This window comes from Rhea pennata, chromosome 8, assembly GCF_028389875.1.
Source record: "Rhea pennata isolate bPtePen1 chromosome 8, bPtePen1.pri, whole genome shotgun sequence".
Lineage (NCBI taxonomy): Eukaryota > Metazoa > Chordata > Aves > Rheiformes > Rheidae > Rhea > Rhea pennata.
The window spans coordinates 2,133,064-2,154,322 of NC_084670.1; the positions used below are offsets into that span (position 1 = coordinate 2,133,064).

The 21,259-nt window shown below is 53.1% G+C and overlaps 1 protein-coding gene across 1 annotated transcript; it reads right to left on the minus strand.

Annotated features, from left to right (window-relative positions):
* On the minus strand, positions 1-19,333 carry IL23R (interleukin 23 receptor). Its single transcript, XM_062581555.1, has 17 exons — positions 19,256-19,333; positions 15,696-15,826; positions 15,502-15,613; positions 15,287-15,383; positions 14,294-14,587; positions 13,830-13,953; positions 12,435-12,595; positions 11,905-12,050; positions 11,443-11,596; positions 10,744-10,826; positions 10,188-10,404; positions 9,128-9,325; positions 7,636-7,719; positions 3,781-3,831; positions 2,514-2,610; positions 1,029-1,119; positions 1-642 (listed from the first exon to the last, which is right to left on the minus strand). The coding sequence occupies exons 1-17, from the start codon at positions 19,331-19,333 to the stop codon at positions 1-3; spliced, it is 2,760 nt and encodes a 919-aa protein (XP_062437539.1).
* Positions 19,334-21,259: the final 1,926 nt, after the last annotated feature.

Consider the following 21,259-nt stretch of genomic DNA (forward strand, 5'->3'; position numbering starts at 1 on the left):
TCACAATTGTAAGTTTTCGCAAAATAATCTTCCAATGCTTTGTGGAAAACAGATCTTTATATCCATAGATTCTTCATTCATTGTTCTCAAGCAAGAGACCAACTCATCTGGGACCAATGTTTGTTCTTGAGCATTTTCACTAGACAGTGTGTTTTCCCACTGGTTTTCCAAAAGGGTATTTTGTTCTTCCTGTGTGGAGTCAAATGCATTACTTTGCCCACTCCTATTGTTATTTAAAATTAGATTAATCTTTTCCAGCAGAAAAGCATGCTGCCCTGTTCCTTCAGCATTCCACAAGTAAGTAATGGGACTCGTATAATCCCTGAAGAAAACATTAGTCTCTGGTTCTGGAGCCAGTGTGTGGGGCTGTGTTTGGTAAATGTTGGCAGCTACATATCCCAGTGGGTTCCCATCAGAAAGCTGAGGCTTGTAGTCACTGATCAGTTCAGTGGCTGTGCCGCTGGCTGGCACGGAGCTCTGCAGGCATGCCGCCTTCTCAGGGACCGCTTTGCTGTGTTTCTTTCTGATATCCACAATCGTGTATTCCTCATGCACCAACATCTCCTCTATTTCTGTAATTGTGGGATCACTGTTATCCAAGAATGGTTCACTGAAGCTGTTACATGTGAATTCACTCTTTTCCTAGAAAAAAATAACAATTGTAAAAGCAAACTGGCAGATCTGTGAGAGATATCATTAGAGTCTCACAAGGAAGAAGAGGGGTGGTGACAGCTCAGCTGGGCTCCCTTAGGTGAAACACCTTGTAAATGCCCAGCATTTGATTCCCCAGTCGGTGCCTAGTCCCCCAGCGCTGAGGCCGGTTCCCACCCAGCTCATTCTGATGCTCATTCTGGACCCACGACAGGATGCTGACCGTCACTGCCAGAAACCCCTTGGGCACAGGGAGAATTTTCCCACTTAGAACCAGACATGTTTGTTGCAGCTCTTGGCATCCTGTTGTTTTTGTTTGTTTGTTAAATCTACATATAGGCAAGTGAAAACAAGCTGGGACATAATGTTGCAATTACCTGGAATGACTTTATCACATTGCTGTTTTCCACGTGGGGAAAATCTTCAAGCAGCCACTTTGGCATTAGCGACATAATTATTGTGTTAATCCTTTACCAAAAAGAAAGAAAAAAACCACAATGTTAGTCCATTTTATTAGTCACTTGCTTGCTTGTTCTGGGTGAAATAGTCCCCAGACAAGGAGAGAGCACAAAGTCTATGCACTGCTCATGGCCTTTGCAGATGGCTTGGAAGCCTCAGTTTACCCCCTCTTTGGGCAGCTTTCCCCATTCAAGCTTTGACCTACAGCCAGGAAATGCCTGATGCTTGCAGGAGTGACGAGAACAAGCCTAACTCACTGGCTGCTACTCACATGTCAGCAAGGTTTCTTACTCCCACATTTCAGCCTGCCCAGCTAAACTCAGGGAGCAATCTTGATTTTTCTACAATCTAAACTGTTGCAGAAATTATTTTTTTTGCAAGAAATTTTAATTTGGCTACGCTCTGCTGATGTTACAGTTCATTGCTGTGTTCCTGAGAAAGTACATACTCTCTGCTCATGCTGAAATGCTCATGTTTCACAATTATGAGACTAGCATCCGGAAGTGAAAGAGATATCTTTCACTGATGGTGAGATGCCTCAGCATCCTCTAGCTCCAGGTCTTCTCCACTCTATTTCTTGTTCTATCAGGAACATCCAACAGCCAGCCTCACAGAGGTAATCATTTCCTATGGATTCATACCAGTAACAGAAATGGTTGAATCAATATTCCAGGTAAATGGAAAATAAAAATAGAAGGAAATCATTTGTCATGCACAAGCCGTTGTTCTGCAAGGTCCAAGGCCTCCAGTGGCGGTGCAACGGGCAGGTAGGTCGCTGAGGAGGTGGCATCTGTGCAGGTCACATGGCTGGGGACAGCCTCCCTTTGACCTGGCCACCACCAAGAACTGCTGCTGCCTGGGCTGCTGCTGGTGGCACCCCCCAGGCTAAAGCTGGGGACCTGCTCTGGCAGTGAGAAAGTGGGGGAGAACACCCCTTGGAGAGAGGGTGCCTTGTGAACTAGGTATGAGGCAGTCTTTGGTAAAAATAACTATGTTAATGTTCTCCCTTTTTAGTTTTTCTCTTGCACTTTCCAACGTCTGCCTGTCTCTCAGGGTCCAAACGTGAGGGGTTGATCAACAAACTTACCCAGAGAGAGGTTCCTCTCATGATTTAAAGGTAAGTTAACAATCTCTAGTATAATAATTACCTAAAGAAGGTTAAGTTTTTCCTCTTTGCTCCCTGATATCCATATAATAATATATCACATATTCCTAAGTCTGGCCTTTACAGAGGAATGATTGTTATGTTTTGTTCTTCAGACTGTATAGAAGATGCCTTTTGACAGAGCAATATGATTAATGGGTTGTACTGAAAAGGACTAGTTTCTTTAATTCATTTTAGGCTATTATGGAAGAAAGTTATTTGTTGGAAATTAGGAAAAAAACTGTGAAGAAAGCAATACCTCTTTCTAGCTGACCTTTTAAACATCAGAATTACGAAAACAACTGATAATATGATCACACTGACACCCAGCCCCCAAAAAACTCCAATGTCATCATCTGAAAAAGGATAAAAAGGAAAAGGTTAATTAGGTAGTCTTCATTTTCAGAAAGACATTTTTAATAGGCCAAATCTTCACTCATAAATGCAAGTAATTTTACATACATGAATGTTCATGCTGAACTCCAAGAGTCTCCTTGCACATCTGTTGGTGTTGCTGTATACTTACATTTGTAAACCTAATGCCCTAATGAACAAACAACATTTATCTAAAAGTGAAGGTCACACATGCCCCTGGATGAGGCCCTGGACGGGGGTCTGTGCTGGCCAGCCATGCCATACAGCCAGTAGCACTGGTGGCAAGCGCTGGTCCACTGGCTTACCCAGTCCTATAGCGATCTACGCAGTCGAGATTTTTGAAAAAGTAGTCATTAGTGCTTAATTTGGCCACTTGCTTCACGGTTAACGAGACAAAGCAATAACAAAACCAAAACCAAAACTATTGTCCCATGCATAGCTTATACTCCGAGCCTTCGTGATGGCGGCAGGCTCCAACAGCCTGCCCGGTTTTTGGCACGCGGCTGCCTATTTGCCTCTCTGACCTGTTGGACATACTGCCACGCACACAGGATTTTTCAGTCAAGTAATTCTAAGAAGTGTGGTTATGTATTTAACCATTTCCTATGTAGTATCAGCTTCCAGAAATGCTTAAGTGTATTCTTAGGTTTACATTGGTTTTGCTTTTAACGACTGAAGCAAATAATAACATTATCTTTACCAGAAGATAGGCAAACCAGAAGCATAACTGAAATTAGAGCTATATGGGAACGTTTAAATGAGTCTGTAGCTCAGACTGCGAGGTGAAAAAGGCTTAGCCAATATAGCTACCTATGTGATCAGAAAACACTATCTTATATTTTATTTGGTTTCTTATCTCTTATTTGTTGTAATGTACATTTTATTATATGTCTCTTAAGATATCAAAACTTAAAGATAAAAATTATGCAGGTTCCACCAACCATGAAAGTACTGCAGTCTTTCTTGTCCTGTAGCTCATTTCCTAGTCAAGTAGAACATTGCTTTTCTGGCTCTGATCTCTCCAAAGCATAATGAACAGATCTTCCCCATAATTAAATCACCAGACACTGCAGTCCCTGCTCTGGCTAAAGCTGCTGCTGCTGGTCAAGAAGGAACTCTTGCTTACCAAGTGTGAAATATTGTCTTCTTACCGTAGGAAATCTGACTGTAGGTGCTGTCCAGGAACTGTTCCTCTGGAAAGACTTAAGCCGAGAGAGGAAAAAAAAAGCCTGTAACTTCCTTTAGAGAACATACAGCAGGTAGAGTAGAAGCTATTGGTTATCTTTATTTTGTTACTATTACTTAGAAATAAATAATGATATAATGAGAAAAATAAAGCCCCGTAAAGAAATTAGTAACTCCAGATATTAACTAGATTCCACAAAATCTATTCTCAGTGATATCATAAAACTAAATGTTGATGAAACCATGACATAAATTATGAAAAACCCCCCTCCCCTGAGTACTTGGAACAAAAATTTAGTTTCCTTGACTAACCATGGGTCATTTTGCAAGAGCACTTATGGATTATTTCCCAAAGTGTCCAAACCCCACAAGACTGAATTTTCCAGTAATGTCATTTTCTCTGACTGGCTGAGCTAAAAGGGAATATATGCAACTAAAGTGTCCGCATGGCAAGAAGTCTATTTTTGCTAAAATAAGCAGCAAGCTCTCTTTCCTGGTTATATAAAGTAATTCCCTTGGTGTGCCCCTGCTCTTACAGAAAAGGCCCTGGGTCAAGGATGGTCTTTCAGTGAGGCCAGGTTTTGCACTGATCCTGTAGAAAACAAAGACTTTAGTAGAGGCATCCTTGCAAATACAGCTTACAGTGGCAGCAACCTAGCAAATTGCTAATACTGGAATATTTGGGAAGGAAAGAGTTGCAAATGCAACTTTAGAATTACAATGATCGAAATACTTTATGAAAAACCACAGCTGCATGCCTGAAAGCTCCTCCATATTCCTGACTGATTGTTTTGGGAAAAATATTGTTACTTCCTATAAACCCCAATCTGTTCCCAGTAGTGAGCCTTTGCCAGCAGGACAGGGATGAAAAGCGTGGCCCTCGCAGAATGGTGCCATCATGTGGCTCAAACCGTAACATCTGTGCAGGGACATGCACTGCAGCTAACCAAAAACTGCTGCTGCCAACAGTCAGTGAATCTGCTTGTCTGGGCCTTCCTCGAGGCCACCTCTCACCCTGCTCCTGAGGGATGGATCTGTTCTGTTTGGTGGTCAAAGGCGGTAAAAAAGCATTGCTCCTGTGGCACCCTGGACACTGCTCACCCCCCGGGATGTGAGAGGACAGCAAGGTCCTACGGAACTGTTTGCTCCAGCAGCAGATGGCCGAGTATTTTTAAGCAGGATGCCTGAGTATTTTTAAGCAGACAATTGGTATTAATAAGAATAGCAGATAGTGTCATAGTCTACAAACAATCACAGAGCTTAAAGCTGGCTGCGACAACTGAGACTGTCCAGCATAATGTTCTCTACAGCACAAGCTGCCTGACTTCAGCCACTGATCTCTGCACCAGATGTAATAATCTGTGAGTTTAGATAGCTTCAGATGAAAATGAGTGAAAAACTTTTGGAATTCACAGGGCTTTAAGGAGTATAAGAGCAGCTTTCAAAACACAGAGCTTAGTTAAATGTGGAAAATGTGGAAACTGGGAACTGAACAGAAATGAGCACCATCCCAGAGCTGTTTTGTGCCAAAGGAGAATGGCCTTCATTTCTTCATACAGCTATTCACAAGTCATCTTTGTCACTGTTTTCTGAGGCCAAATGTAGTTTATTCCTCTCTGAAGTGCTCTGCCTATCCAGTATTGTAGATGAGAATATGTGCCAATATCAGTGTGTCCCAGTGTCAAATTACATTTCATGGCACTAGTCTTTGACCTGAACTGACTGGGTAATGCTACAGCTGCTTTAGCCAAACCTGTAACACAATTCCATGACAAAAAAAGGTGGGAAAAAAAGACCATAAATAAGGTACTGTTTCTGACCCTGTAGGTTTGAGGCATGTATTTCTCCTACCTTAGCTCTTAGAGTTTGGGTATTTCAGTTTCCTAAATAGACTTTGTCTAGAGTATAAGTCTGCTCAGCTGGAGTGCTCCACAGCCCTTACAAAGCACCTCCCAAGCATATGAGGTAGTGGAAGGAAAGTGGTTGAGTAAATTGTTCAATAACCTTGGAATTAAGCAGTTTGTGGGTATATCTGTGCGCAAGTATGTATCATTAGCACATTTAACTTGTATAAATTAAAATTTGCAATATAAATACAGTAATGCCCTATTGATGATGAATGGGCTTTAATCTGTATGATGAAGATAAAGAAGGAGGTTCAAACTGTGGGGCTGAGTTGGAGGATTTTATTCTGGGTGTAAGATGTTGGTCATGCTAGTGCTTTTGAAGCATTTTAAACCTCTTGTCACAAGTATGAGCTTCATCATTGCCTTTCCATGCCAGGCCTACCCTGATCTAGAAACCTAGATCCTACCTAAACCCCACCAGGACCCAGAAACCAGACAGAGAACCCAGGTCTTTCTGGGGCCTGCTCCTCTGAGGTATTTTGGCTAATGGCTAACTGTCAAGGTTATAGGATCCTCCCTTTGACACATCTAGCCCTTCCCCCTTCAGCACAGCTCTAGTACCAAGGCTTAGGCCTTGGATTCTGTTTCAGGACCAGGACTCAAATTAGGCATCCTGTCACCAGAGCTGAAGGTGCCTAAACCCAGATATCCCCTTTGACTGCCACTCTGAAAACTGTCTATTTGTCTTTGAGGAGAACAGTAAACAGCCAGAGCTAACAGACAGCCCTTAACAGCCATGGATCAACTGACCGGGAATATTTACTGGATGTTGTTTCCATTGCTTGGAAAAAATAGAATAACCACCACACTCAAAACTAAGAAAGGTCCTAGCCAGAAAGACAGAGACAGTTTGTCATAGAGGAAGTATGTGAACAGCTTCAAATAATATATTAACACCACCGAGACAGTGATTTTGTGAACTAATAATATCCTAAGGTGCTATCGTTGCCTGCAGCTACAGTGGGCTCTGGGAGAGAAAAGGTGCTGTAAATCTGTTCCTGGGGAACACATGCCATTGTCATTAACCTCATGTCAGAGAGTTTCTCTGTTCATCCAGACAGACAATCGGACTGGGATGTGGTGGGCACCCTGTGCAGAGTCCACACCTGCGCAGGTTTCCTCTGCAGTGTGGTGTCCATGGAAGAGGTATTGTGGTGCTGGTAGGTGTCCTTAGCACTCAGAGGCTTTGAGCTGTAAAGGGCTTGACCTGGTTTACCTAGGCAAGGGCCAACAGCAGGATGAAATAGTTCAATAATCTCAGTACGTCCAGCTCTTGAGGACTATAAAAGCTAATGCATACAGTGCCCTGCAAAGTGCAGGACATGCCTTCCAGGTGATCAAGGTAGATGCTGGAAGTGATGCATAGTCCTTATTTTCCTTTTTAACTTGGCCCATGCAACATCCTATCTAAAATAGCTTCCAGAACTGAAGCGTGCCTCGTTCTTGCTCTAGAAAAGAAAGTTACGCTTTTCCTGCTCTCTGAAAAAAAAATATGTCGTGTTTTCTTATAAGATTTTTTTGCCAAATGTGACAAAGAAGCAGCAACTTGATCTTTTCATTACAAACGGGAGATTGATGACTCAATTGATATATTTTGTAGAGCGAATCTCATGTTCATCAGAGATCTTTGTGCAGGAACAACAAAGCATATCAACTAGAGAAGACTTTCATACAGATGCTTTGATAAAATCTGTATTGACATGTCCTACAATGAAGCGGTTTCCTTCTGGAGCCCTGCTTTTCTCTATGGTTCATGGCAGGCAGGAGAAAATTGGTAGATTTTACTTCTTTGTTTCTACATCTAAAAATCTCTACAAAACTAGCAAACTGTGGGAATATCAAAAATGTAGCAGTAAGCTGAACTCTGCAGCCTCCCCACAGCAAGCAGCCATTTCTCCACACCACTGTGCTTACCTTGGCCAGAGCACGGTTTGCTTACACCATCTGGGTAGACTGCGTATACCGACACATTGATATGGCTTCCCGCTGCTGCCTCTTCTGGAAAGAAGCAACATTTACTTTTAAAATGTGTTTGCAAACTGTCATTTGTGCTATAGATTATCTCAAGCACATTTTAAAGGAGCAGTGAAAGGAAAGAGAAGTCCAGGGGAAGCTGTGGTGGGGTGGGAGAGCTCTCCAGTTGCAGATGGAGGACAAGCTTGCTGCGCTCCTTTCCTCTGTCTGGAAAATCAGCAATGCCAAAGCGGCCACAGCGCTGGTCTCAGGGGCTGTGGGGTGCTGGTGCTCCCCAGCGCCTGCCCGCAGGGCTGGGCTGCCACGGGGCTCCCTGCAGGTCACTGTGGTGGGTCTACGTGAGGCATGTTGCACTCGCAGAGCAGCACAGGGTGCTGCGGAGGTGCTGGGATGTGGCCAGGCTTCGCCGTGAGCATTAGTGAGTTCATGTCCGTGCAGTGCTTTTGAGAGATAGTAATAAACAAAACTACAAACCCAGACTTCTAAACTAGCACTGATGAAGATGAACACTATGTCTGCTCAGAGGCTCTGAAGAAAAGCTGTATATGGTGTATGGAATGGGAAAATTAACTCTCACACCCCTGTGCCAGGCGTAAGGAAACTCCTTCCCCTGCCTGGCCTATCCTGCGGCCAGGACTCGTGGGACTTGTTGGTGGGTGCTTTACATCATGGGTTGCTGGTAATGTGACACCTATTCAGCAGCCAAACAAATATTTTGTGCCTAGTGCAGCTATTTTCCTATTTTAATTTGGCTCCATATCTTTCTTCTGTCAATACAGAGTCTTCTTGCAAACAGACCCGGCTAAGTCTCATTATAGATGGACTTGAAAGAGGGCTCTGCTATGTGCAGTTAGCAAAAGCATATGTGAAAGAGCAAAAGCCTGGCCAATTAACAAGTGCTAGGAAGCACCCAAAAGGCAACAAACACCTAAAATTAACATGTGAGGACCAGGAACTGAATGGGGCAGATGCTGAGAACTTTATGCTGCTGGACGCAAAAGCTGGGTCAGTAAGGACCTTGTCTCTTGGGACATTGTGGGGAGAAGAAACACACTAAGGCCACAGCCTTGCTGCATGGCGTAGTCTGCCTGCTCTCTCCATCCTTAAATGCACACAGGTATCTCTCCTGCACTCGCGGTGCCATGGGTCCAGCTTGATTTCACGCCGTACCACCTCACTTGTCCTTTCCTTCTCCATCCCTTCTCTCCCGGGCAGCTTCCCGTGTGCGACCATGACCTGCTGACTGTTCTGGTGTGTTTTGTATCATGTCCCTCCCTCATGTGCCCTAAGGGCTCTTCCCAGCCACAGGCTCTAAAACCAACGGGGCAGCAGCTCAATTTCAAATGAAACTTTGGCTTTACAGTATTTTTTGGCTTTATAACACTTTTGGCCAACTGCACCAAACAGCAAAGGGACTCTTGGAATATCTTACCCTGGATGTATGCAAGTGTGTCCTCCTTTGGGACTTTCTTCCAAAAAAATTGGTGCTCCTGGCTATACCGAGCTGCAGACAGACACTCCAGGATGAACCACAGCAGGGGCTTCGCGCTGTGCCGCGGGCGCTGCCATGTCACGGCCACCTGGCTCTGATCCTCGCGCCGGACCTTCACGGCAGCAGGGGCTGGGAATTCTGCAAACATGAACCGCAGGAACGCTCTTACTGGGAGCAGAAGACTCAAAAAGGCCGGCTCCACGCCGACAAAAACTGAGTCTTCCCTGCAAGTATTTAAGAACTGAAAAAGGAAAAAGAAATTCTAGGACATGGAGGTATACACACACAAACACACACGCACACGTCTGCATATATATACATACATGCTTCAAAAGCACATGCTCAGCTTTGCAGTATCTCCTGTCTGAATGTTTTCTGTCTTTTTTACAAGAAGCATCTATGATTCTGATAAGTATGAAAAGTAGAGAATTTTTTTCCACCTTATTTACATTCTGAAGTTTCTTTTTACGCATATACGCCATTTGTCCTTAATTTGAGTGGGACTTTCCCCTCCCCTTGCTCAGTAAAAGAGACATTTTCAAAAATAGGAAAATGTGGTTGTGGGGAAAACCACAGCTGTGGCACAGGGCACCCAAGGTAGCCCAGCAGCTGCTTTCCCTCCTCATTTCAAGTCACTCTGTCGTCGCTGGGACGGTTTCTCCGGCAGGGGCAGCAGAAGCTAACTCGTGAGTGCCGAGCCTGCTGGAGGAGCGCTGAGCACCGCGCCGGCGATGCGCCCCAGCCCGGCCAGCCGGCACGGGCAGGACACCACTTTTTTTTAAACTCACTGCTGCAGCCTCCAGAGGCAAACGCCTGAAACACGCAGCTGCGGATCATCTCTGGGATGCTGCCCGGCCTTCCCTTGGGAAGGGGGAGCGGGCAGAGCTTTGCAGGGGCTTTTCCCTTGCTTTAAACCAATGCATGCATGAGCTAATTTTTTCTTCCTCCTCAATCCTGATCAAACTGATCTCCACCAAAACTGGCGTGTGGAAAATGCTACCTTCGTCCCCGGCGAGGCGGCGGGTGACGGCGACGCTGGCGGGGCCGGAGGCGCCCTTGGAGTTGTAGGCAGTCACGTACAGAGCGCGGACGCCCGGCGGCACCAGGAGGCGGCAGGCGGTGGTGGAGGCGTTGCAGAGGGCGAGCGCTGCTCCCCGGCTCTGCCCGGACACGGCGTAGCCCAGGATCCTCCCGCGGGCAGCACGGGGCGGCAGTGGCTGCGGACAGCGGAGACAAGCAGCCCCATGGAGCCAGCGACGGGGCGGCAGCGTGCCGCGCGGCCTCTCCGCTGGCTTCTCCCCAGGGCCCCCCAGCCAGCAGCGCCCACGCTCGTCCCGCGGGGGCTGCGAAAGCATCGCCTGGGCTGCGAGACCACCGCTGGCCTCGGCGCGCCCCGGGCTCTCGCCTTCGCCCTCGTCTCCCCGGCTTTGGCCAAAGCTGCTCGCTGCGGCTGAAGCGCCGGCGGCATCGCTTTCCGCTTCCTCTTTGCTCCCGCTCGAGGCAGCAGCAATAGCGCCAGCGAGGACTTCGCCGGCGCCGCGACAGCAGGGCCGTACCTTGATCAAGACTGTCACCTCGTGGCTGCCGTTCGGGAAGGCCGGGCCCAGGCGCCGCCACACGTCGGGCACCGCAGCGGGGGCTGTTCTCGGAGAAAGCGCAGGAAATCCGCCTGCGGCTCCCGGCGTCGCACCCGGGGCACCCCGAGCAGCCGGGACGCCTCGCGCGGGACCGGCAGCCGCTGCGGACCGCCGCTGTGCTGGTGGCCAGCTGTCTAACGCGCCAAGTTTTGCATTTCTCTCTTTCTGCTACTGACTGACGGGGCGGCAGCGGATTGCCGATACACAGTTTTACCGGTGGAAGAGGAAATGAAACGGAGAACAGCACTTTTTGTCGCCCAGGAGCCACGCCAGTAAGGGCCCGGTGGGGCCGGCGCAGAGCCGAGCAGGGCTGCGGGGGCGCGTGGTGCCTGGCTCCGCGCCCGCCTGCCCATTCCCATGCCGGCTCCATTCCCTGTCGCTGCATGGGGCGGCTGCCTTCGGGAGGAAAGCTAGCTGCTCGAGGGTGGCTAAGCGCATCAGGTTCCTTTTTCCGTAAGGAAGTCCGCCTGCTCGTGAAGCCCCTCTGGCTCCTGGCCAGGTGCCGGGGCGCTGGGGCAGCCACGGGGGTCCCAGCGCCCCGGATTGCCCCGGGGCGGTGTTTTCGGGTGCAGCTCCGCTGGGAAAGGCGAAAGGCGAGGAGAGGAGTGCTGCACTTACCCGCCTCGGGGGTGGTGTAGAGGAAGGGGCTGCTCCAGGCACTCCAGGGGCTGCTGGCGGGGCTCAGCTGGCACCTCACCTGGAACTCGTAGCGGGTGTCGCTGTCCAGGGCGTAGTGTGTGCGGGGCCCCGGCCCCCCGGCCCACACCTGCACCTGCAAGGGAAGCGGGGGCCACGCTGAACCACCCCTGCCCCAGCAGCAGTGCTCCTGGAAGCGTCAGGCTGCGTTAACCGGCCTGGTGCTGTTAGCCATCCCGTGAGCAGGGCGGCCGGCCGGGTCGTTTTGCCTTGAGCCCTGACGCTCTCGTTGCACCTTGGTGCATGGGAGCCGCGCGTGAGAAAGCAACTGCCCGTGCTCCGGGAGGGAGCAGCCGCGGCAGGGGTGCCCTGGCTCCCGTGGGCTGGCGTCAGCGGGAACGCCGGGCACGGGAGCACCCCACGGGGTGGACAGGGCTGTCTCACGTGCCACGCCGGGGCTCCCGCTGCTCGGTATCGCTCCTCGCAGTGCACGTTCTCCTTCCGTGTCTGCTTCTTCCAGTGGATGATGGTGTCCGGAAGTGAGGCCTCCGTCGTCTCCACGCCGGTGATGACCGGGAGAGCAGGGATGACTGCAGGGAAGAGCAACACCGGTGAGCCCCCTTCTAGCCAGCCCCAAAGAGCAGCAGCAGTGTGCCGCTGCTCAGCACCGCTGCAATGCTCTGCAGGTCGGAGCAGAGCCGTTAGCCCTGCTCTGACGTGTAACTGGGTTTCAGAATTGAATAAACGTTATCTGCTCAAAAATCACAGTGCAATGTTGCTGCCCGCTAGCAATAACTTAGTCCGAACTGGCTCTACGGCATCATTGCTGCTCGCTGCAAACGGCACAGGTAAAGCAAAGCTGGGGGGCTCCTCTGGGGCAGACCAGTCCAGCAAGCGCTCTGGCCAGCCCAGCTCACCTGCACTGGGGCATTTACGCTTAATACTAGGAAATAAAATAAAAAAGCGGAGCGTACCTAGCCGCTGCAGGTCAAGGTGGTGCTGGGGCGAGCGGGCCGTGCCCAGCTCGTTGCTGGCCTGCAGCCACGCGGAGTAGCGGCTGCCGCCGCGCAGAGCGCTCAGTGGCACAGCGAGGGCCGGCCCCACAGCAAACACAGCCTCCTCCTCCGTCTGCACGCTGCAAGCAAAGCACCCCGGTGAAAAAGCGAGCTAGAAAATTATTTTCTTTGGTTCATGACATGTCCGTATAACATTTGCATTTTCTCTACAGAAAGGGAACTTTCTCAGTTATTTCTCGTTACAAAAGTCAAAATTTGAACATAGCTCCACCAGCTAAGCTTCTCAGGCATTCGGTTAATCATTCGTTCTCATGAAAACCTACACACTACTGGATTTAATGCATTAACTTCGATATTGAGTCAGATTAATTGTAAATGTCTTCTGTCACAGGGGCTTTAGCACGTGGCACAGCAGGAAGCATCGTGGGCTGGGACGTCAAGGACACGGGCACGCAGAGCAAAGTGAGTATGGGGCCTGACGTGGAGGGGTTTATCTCCTGGCACAGACTTTCAGGAGGACTGGGAACCATTAGGTCCATATCCATAGCTACAGCCTTTCTGCACACTTTCAACAAACCTTTGAGCTTAGAGATAGACAAAACATTTTGCAAAACATTTGCAAAAAATGCATTGTTATCACATGCTGCGGTTTCCAAGCTTGTCCCTCCTTGGGGGAAATAAAGCTTGCAAGATCAGTCCAATCTCTTTGGATGGGCCTCACTGTAAAACCTTTGTGAAATTTAACGCGCAATTTTGCAGTCGCGTTGCTAGCTGCAGGAAATTCCCGAGGTTCCTCTCCACTCCCTGCCCATGGGAGCTAATGCCTGTGGGAGAAAACTGCATGTTTTTTGGGGAAAAGCTTAGCTTTCCTGTCTTCAGCTTGTGCCCCAAGGAGCGCTCGCTCTCTGGTCTGGGCTCCTGCACACACACGTGGCCAGAGCAATGCAGAAATAGGTCAAGCCACTGTGTGGAAATCACCTTTCAATTTATGTCCTCGATTCTGGTTCAGTGTAAAGTTTGCTTGGAAATGAATAGCGCAGAGCCGACAGGATTCAGGATTGCTGACTGAAGTCCCAAACCCAGCCAAACTGGGGCAAACCGAGCACCGGCACGTGTGCTCGCTCAGCACGCCAGACCCGAGGCAGGTGTTTCAGAAAGCGTAACTGGGACACGGGGCCCATTTCCAGGCACTCGAAGTAGAGCAGCCCCGTTTCCATCTCGGTCTGTGGCTGCCACTGCCCCGACCACACGTTTCGCCCCGGTTCTTCGGGTTACCAGGTCCCAGCGCTTGCCCCCAGCCTAACCTAGTTTTACCTCCCACGCCAGCAGCGCCTGTGCCGTGGGTCGGCTCACCTCCGCAGGTGGAGGGCGTAGCGGGTGGGCAGGTGGGTGGGCTTGCCCGCGTCCCACGTGCACGCCAGCTGCTCCGAGTGCTCGTGCACGGCGCAGCTGAGGTTGCTCGGGCTCTCCGGCGGGTCTGCAAAGAGAGCAAGGCTGGCGGATGGGGCGCCCCGGCTGCAGATGCAAATCCCGCACCCGGGAGGATGCGTTTGCAAAGCCAGGATGAGGACGAGCTTTGTGTTGCAGCACGACATGCTCCGGCTGAGCCAGCACCATAGCTCAAGCCATATAGCACCAGAGAGGCTGCAAAAATCCCCCCACAAAGCTCCACGTTGCTCAGTTTAAAAAAATCACTTCAAAGCAACATCCCAATGTCCTGAAGTGTGATCACTGGCTGGAGAGCAGCGGTGTCCCACTGTCCCCGAGGGGCAGGGGTTGGGGAAGCGCCCCGTCCCCCCCCCGCGGCACCCACTTACACCCAGCCAGGACTTGGGTGCCGCACACCAGCTCCTTGTTTTTGCTGTTAGGACACCTGGCCACGCAGGTGACGATCCAGTTGGGCACGCGCAGGTCCTGCAGCTGGAGCTGGAAGGTGGTGCTGTTCACGGGACGCAGGACGCCGGCGGCCGGCGTGTAGTTGAGGAGGATGGAGTAGGCAGCCCGCTGGCAGCGGAGGGTGGAGAGGCAGTTTATGGAGATGTTGCCGCCCATGGGCACCACCGGAGCGGGCTCTATCCACACGTGTCCGGAGCACTTTATGATGGTGATGCCTGCGCCAACATTAGGAGGCTAAAATGTGGCTCTGGTCACATCTCCAAGCAGAAAAGACAATCCCAAAGTGAAAATGCTGCTTTGCACTGGCTAAATTATTTTTTTCTAGGTGCTGCATTGCCCACATGCCGCTGCTCCTGCTTGCGCCCGGTCTCCGGGTCTATCTCGCGGGCAGGCGCCAGGGCTGGACACAGGGCCAAGGGCCGTGGGGCCAGGCAGGTCACGCAGCGGCATGGGCACCCGTCCCTCCTCGCTTCCCCCTCTGCACACAGGTAAATCCCCCCGCACCATCAGAAACAGCCCCTGCACGTGGTGACTCATCCCCGCAGATGGTGAAACTTGATGTTTCCTAACTCTAGCTTTTGCTCTGATGCTTAGATGACAGCAGAGGAAATAACCCGCAGTCTTGAGAGCCGGTGTGCTCCCGTCCCCGTGGGCCGTGGAGGCGCAGGGCACCCTTTGCCATCAGATTACAGCCCGGCATATCGGGCTCCATCTGCCCTTCCTGGAAAGGGTGCAGCTGCCTTTGGGCCCCTGACAGCACGCGTGCAGCATGGTGTGCACGACAACGGCGGGCACGGAGAGGATTTTTGCAGCTGATAAAATCCCAGAGGGGCGTGCTGAGCTCTGGGGCGTCTGCGCTGGCTGTCACCAAGCGCAGCATCATGCCACGCAGAGGCTGCGCTGCGGCCACTTACCCCGAGGCAGAAAGCTGAGCAGGATGTGGAGCACCAGCACCACACCGGGTCCAGCCATGGCCTGGGCTGCAGCCGGCGGCAGCGGGTGGCATAGTCCCTGCGGGAAACGAGAGTGCCGTTAGCCTTTGGTGCAAGAAATAACGCGAGCCAGCTACTGGCTTCCCTGCATGACACCCGCGGAGGAGATGCCAACACTGAAACACCCATGCTGGCACCCCGGTGGAGCCCATGGTGCTGTGGGCTGCCAGAGGCCCCTGGCCGCAGCTCTCAGAAAACCTCGTTTTCAGCTCACAGAAGCTCTCCACTGGCCAAGACACCTTCAGGTCTCTGCAGCGCAACGCAGAAGACCTGGTGGCCAGCGGGCCGTTATTCGAGTCCTTCCTGGAGAAGTCTCAGGCTGGGCACCCACATTCGGTTTTGAGCGTTGTGGGTGTGAATCTTCCTGAGGCGAGCAGCTGCTGGTAGCATCCGCAGCGACCGCAGGTTTCGCACCCCGTCATCCCGCAGCAGCAGCGCCAGCGGGTGCAAAGGCACAAGGTCCTGGAAGGAAATGCAGTTCACGACACGCCTGCAGCTCCTCGCCGATCTGGGGAGAGCTGGGCATGTGCAGAAACCTGTTTTCCTGAGGAAGTCCCTCATTCCTGAGTTTATCATGAGTTTGAGCCTGAGGCTGGTGAGGGCTTCCAGGTGTTTGGAGAGCTCTTCTGCACCCCACGACGCAGGGAGACCTCTTCTACCTTCTCCTCTTGCTGGTCTTCTTCCAAAGGGTCTAGTGAGATGGGTGGGGGACAATCATGCCTTTCCCTCAGAGGGAAAAATGGGCCTACAAGGCCGTGAAGACTGTCTTTATGGCGAGATGCACAGATGTGGGGAGACCAGCACAACCACAAAGGGGTGACCCAAGGCTGGGGTTTGATCATACACTGAAATACAGCCCAGCCTCACAGACCTTTTTTGCAAGCCTCCATTGAATTTTTGGGCTTGTTGCAGTTTTCTAATTCTTTGACACGCTTCTAGTTTTCACATCTGTGAAACATCTCCAATCCTTTGCTCATATGTACATGAAGACTTTTATGTTCATGCTGGTTTTGGTAATTCCACACATTGCTGTGCCTGTCAAGAAGGGCACGGAGGAGGCTCTGGGGAGCTACAGGCCAGACAGCCCCACCACAATCCCAGGGAAAGTGAAGGAGCAGCTCATCCTGGATACCGTTTCCAAACACGTGAAAGACAAGAAGGTGATTGGGAGCAGTCAGCATGGATTTCCGAAGGGGAAGTTGTGCTTAACCAACCCGATGCCCTTCTATAACAAGATGGCTTGGTGGACGAGGGGAGAGCAGCAGATGATGTTTATCTTAACCCTAGCAAGGCTTTTGATCGAGGCTCCCAGAATATCCTCGTAGACAAGCTGATGAAGGACTGGCTAGATAGGTGGGCAGCAAGGTGGGCTGGGAACTGGCTGAGCTGCCAGGCTCAGAGGGCTGTGATCGGCCACCAGACTTCGGACTGGAGGCCACGTGCCGTGGTGCACCCCAGGGCCGGCCCTGGCTCCAGCGCAGTTTGACCTCTTCGTTATTGGCCTGACGCGGGGGCAGAGTGCACCCTCAGCAAGTTTGCTGATGGTACAAGAGCCAGAGGAGCGGTTAATACACGAGAAGGGTGTGCTGCCAGTCTGAGGGACCTTGACAGGCCGGGGAAATGGGCAGAGAGGAACCTCACGAACTTCAGCAAAGAGAAGTGCCGAGTCCTGTCCCTGGAGAACAGCTCTGCAGAGAAGGGCCTGGTGGACACCAAGCTGGCCATAGGCCACCAACGTGCCCTTGCGGCAAAGGCTGATGAAAGGACTGGAGCCTCCGACATACAAGGAGAGCCTGCAAGAGCCGGGACCTCAACGAGGTCCCCGATGGTGCTGGCAGCTGGGGCGCTCCCCCGGGAGCCACACGCGCCGGCACAGCCCCGGGGCCCCGGCTCGCCCTGCCTCATCCCGCGCGGTCCCGTTCTCACAGAGCCTTCCCCAGCCACGGGTGCCCTTCCCCGGTGCTTGGCAAAAAGACCCCAAAGAGCTGCCTCTGCAGGGGTTTCTCTTCCCCCTTAAGCCAGTAATATGAAAAATAACCATATAAAAAAAATCCATGAGGAACGGCACGGTGGACACGGCGAGCCAGAACGCATTGTGGAGGCGCCAGGGCAACACCGGATGCCCGGACTGCCGCATCCTGACCACCGGGACCTTCGTGGTCCTTCTTGCCCTGCCCTTATCTTGCACACGGGATTTTTTGTTTTGTTTTGTTATAAGCACTAGGAAAATGTTCCTAAGGGGTGAACCAAACCTCCAGCTCCCCTCTCTCGTCCAGCCCGCTAAGAGATTTTGCCGGCCTCCCCGTTGCCCGAAAACCCTCCGCAACCCCCCCGGGGGGCTGTTCCCGCGGGCGCCTGTGCCGCGGAGCTCGCCGCTCAGCGGCTGCCGCGGCGCGGGAGCGGGGAGCGCGCGGACCGCGGGCACCGGGAAGGGGCAGAGTTACCTCGCCGCGCTCAGGCCATGGGCGCCGTCCCGCGCTGCCGCCGTGTCCACCGCCGCCGGAGAAAAACTGCCGGAGAAAAACTGCGAGTTTCCACTTTGAGTCACTCCATGGGAAAACCCAGCGCCCCTTAAAGAAACAGGTACCTCTCTCTCTCTCTCTTTTTTTTGTCTTCTTTTTAAGTTACCGTGAAGTTATTAGTCACCCCAGCAAATTTAAATATGTGCTGTGCTAGGTTGTGTGTTATCTGTGCCTCACATCGTCGTGCGCGACAGCAGTCCGCCAAAGCAGCCCCCGCCGCCCACGGCGGGTTCGGTTTAATTCGGCTAATGAAAAAAAAAATCCTTTTTGCCAATTCTTTAGGGAAAAAAAATAAAACAGAAGCCCATCACGGGGATGTTTCTGCCGCTAAAGGCGGGGATTTCTCCCGGCCGCCGGGGGCCGTGGCTGCTCTCGCCGTGGGAAGCGCTTTCCCGCGGGGAGCACGCGCCTGCACTGGGGTTTTTGCAAAAAAAGCAAAGGGCAGCACTGGGCAACCCTAACGGAAGCCCAAGCCCGGCCGCTGGCGGGGAAGGCGTTGTGGGAGCCCCGAGCTGCCTCCTCCCCCGTCACCGGCTGCTGCGCGCTTTGTTCCTATCTGACCTAAATCTGGGTCCGGCCCCATCCTCCTGCCACCCTCCCTGAAGGTTTTCGCGTGCGTTGATAAGATCCCCTCCCCGCCTGCTCTTCCCCAGGCTGAAGAGGCCCAGCTCTCGCAGCCGGTCCTCACAGGGCAGGTGCTCCAGCCCTCGGATCATCCTCGTAGCCCCACGCTGGACTCTCTCCAGTAGCTCCATGTCTCTCTTGTACTGGGGAGCCCAGAACTGGACACAGTCCTCGAGATGAGGCCTCCCCAGGGCTGAGTCGAGGGGCAGGATCACCTCCCTCGACCTGCTGGCAACACTCTTCCTAATGCACCCCAGGAGACCATTGGCCTTCCTGGCCACAAGGGCACATTGCTGGCTCATGGGCAACTTGTCGTCCACCAGCCCTCCCACGTCCTGCTCTGCAGAGCTGCTCTCCAGCAGGTCAGCCCCCACCTTGTACTGGTGCCTAGGGTTATTCCTCCCTAGGTGCAGGACCCTGCACTTGCCCGTGTTGAACCTCAGGAGGTTCCTCTCCGCCCAGCTCTCCAGCCTGTCCAGGTCTCTCTGAATGGCAGCACAGCCCTCAGCTGTATCAGCCACTCCTCCCAGCTTGGGATCATCAGCAAACCTGCTGAGGAGGCACTCTGTCCCCTCATCCAGGTCACTGAGGAATGAGTGGAACAAGACTGGCCCAAGTACTGACCCTCTGAGGACACCACCAGCTGCAAGCCTCCAACTAGACTCCATGCCACTGATGACGACCTTCTGAGCTCTGCCTTTCAGCCGGTCCTCAGTCCATCTCACAGTCCACTCGTGTAACCCACACTTCCTGAGCCCGCCTGTGGGATGTTGTGAGAGAAAGTGTTGAAGACCTTGCTGGAGTCAAGATAGACAACACCCATCGCCCTCCCCTCCGCTACGCAGCCAGACTCCTGCCTGAGCAGATGTCCCCACCCTGGTACGTGTCCCTTGGTGCCTGTCGAGCTTCTCCCCCAGCAGCACCCCTGCTTCAGGGGGGCACCCCCTAACCACAAGGGCCGGGGGCTCCTGGCACCCACGCGCGGCTCCCCTCCAGCGCGATGTCCCGGTGCTGGCAGCCGCCCACGCGACCGCATCTCGCGGAGGCTTCCTCTGCTGGGGCGAAGCGAGCCCTGCCACGGCGCGCTGACAACCCTGGCTTCGCTCCCCGCGGCAGGCCCTGCACACGCACACAGCCCGGTGTGTGGCACACACACACAGCCCAGTGCACGCGCACACACACAGCCTGGTGCACACACACACAGCCCAGTGCACGTGCACACACACAGCCTGGTGCACACGCACACAGCCCGGTGTGTGGCACACACAGCCTAGTGCACGCACACACACACAGCCCGGTGCACACACACACAGCCCGGTGCACACGCACACACAGCCCGGTGCACACGCACACAGCCCAGTGCATGGCGCACACAGCCCAGTGCATGGCGCACACAGCCTGGTGCACACGCACACAGCCCGGTGTGTGGCACACACACACAGCCCAGTGCACGCACACAGCCCGGTGCACACACACACACAGCCCGGTGCACACGCACACAGCCCGGTGTGTGGCACACACACACAGCCCAGTGCACGTGCATACACACAGCCCAGTGCACACGCACACAGCCCGGTGCATGGCACACACAGCCCAGTGCATGGTGCACACAGCCTGGTGCACGCACACACAGCCCGGTGCACGCACACACACACAGCCCAGTGCATGGCATACACAGACAGCCCGGTGCATGGCACACACAGCCTGGTGCATGGCGCACACACAGCCGGTGCATGGCACACACAGCCCGGTGCATGGCGCACACGAGGCATGCGGCATGGCAGTGCCACACGGCGAGTGGGTGTTGCTGGCACAGCCAGCGAGACCCGGAGGTGTGCTGCTGCTCGGCCCTGCAATGCCAGCAGTACCCCCAGCACCAGCCCCTGCCTGCCCCATTTCAGCCCCGTCTCTCCCCTTCCTGCTCTGCCAGCGCCTTGCACTCCCATGCAGGCAACACCCCTTGCAATGCCCCCTTATTACACCCTCCTACAATACCCCCCATACAATTCCTTCTGTATAACACTCCCCCACAACACCCTTCTGCAACGCACCAGTATAGCGCCCACTGCAACACTCGCCTGCAGTGCTCCCTGTATTGCTCCCACATGCAGTGTCCCCCAAAGTGTCCCCCCGTATGACACCCCCAGCAGCACCCCCCAGCAATGGCCCTTGCAGAGCATCCCCATGCAACGCTCCTCCATGCAATGCCCTCTCTATAGCACCCCCGCAATGACCCTGTGCAATGCCCCCACACAGCACTCTTAGGCAACGCCCTCCCATGCAATGCCCTGTATACAACGCCTCGGTACAGTGGCCCCCCCATGCAGTTCCCTCCCAAGCAATGCCCCACATAGACAGCACCCTATGCGGTGCCCCCTCCCCCCGTGCAATGCCCCACATAGACAGCACCCCAGGCGATGTCCCCCACCGTGCAATGCCCCACATAGCACCCTATGCGGTGCCCCCTCCCCCCGTGCAATGCCCCACATAGACAGCACCCCAGGCGATGTCCCCCACTGTGCAATGCCCCACATAGCACCCTATGCGGTGCCCCCTCCCCCCGTGCAATGCCCCACATAGACAGCACCCCAGGCGATGTCCCCTCCCCGGGGCAATGCCCCACATAGACAGCACCCCAGGCAATGTCCCCCACCGTGCAATGCCCCACATAGCACCCTATGCGGTGCCGCCTCCCCCCGGGCAATGCCCCATATAGACAGCACCCCATGCGGTGCCACACCCTGGGCAA

Excerpts from the sequence above, each read along its gene's own strand:
- IL23R (XM_062581555.1), bottom strand. The coding sequence starts at position 19,333 with ATGGGTGTTGTCTATCTTGACTCCAGCAAGGTCTTCAACACTTTCTCT. Across the intron at positions 15,614-15,695 it reads CACAACGCTCAAAACCGAAT|AGACCTGAAGGTGTCTTGGC; the intron begins GTGGGTGCCCAG and ends GTTGCGCTGCAG. Across the intron at positions 12,596-13,829 it reads TACGCCCTCCACCTGCGGAG|CGTGCAGACGGAGGAGGAGG; the intron begins GTGAGCCGACCC and ends CTTTGCTTGCAG.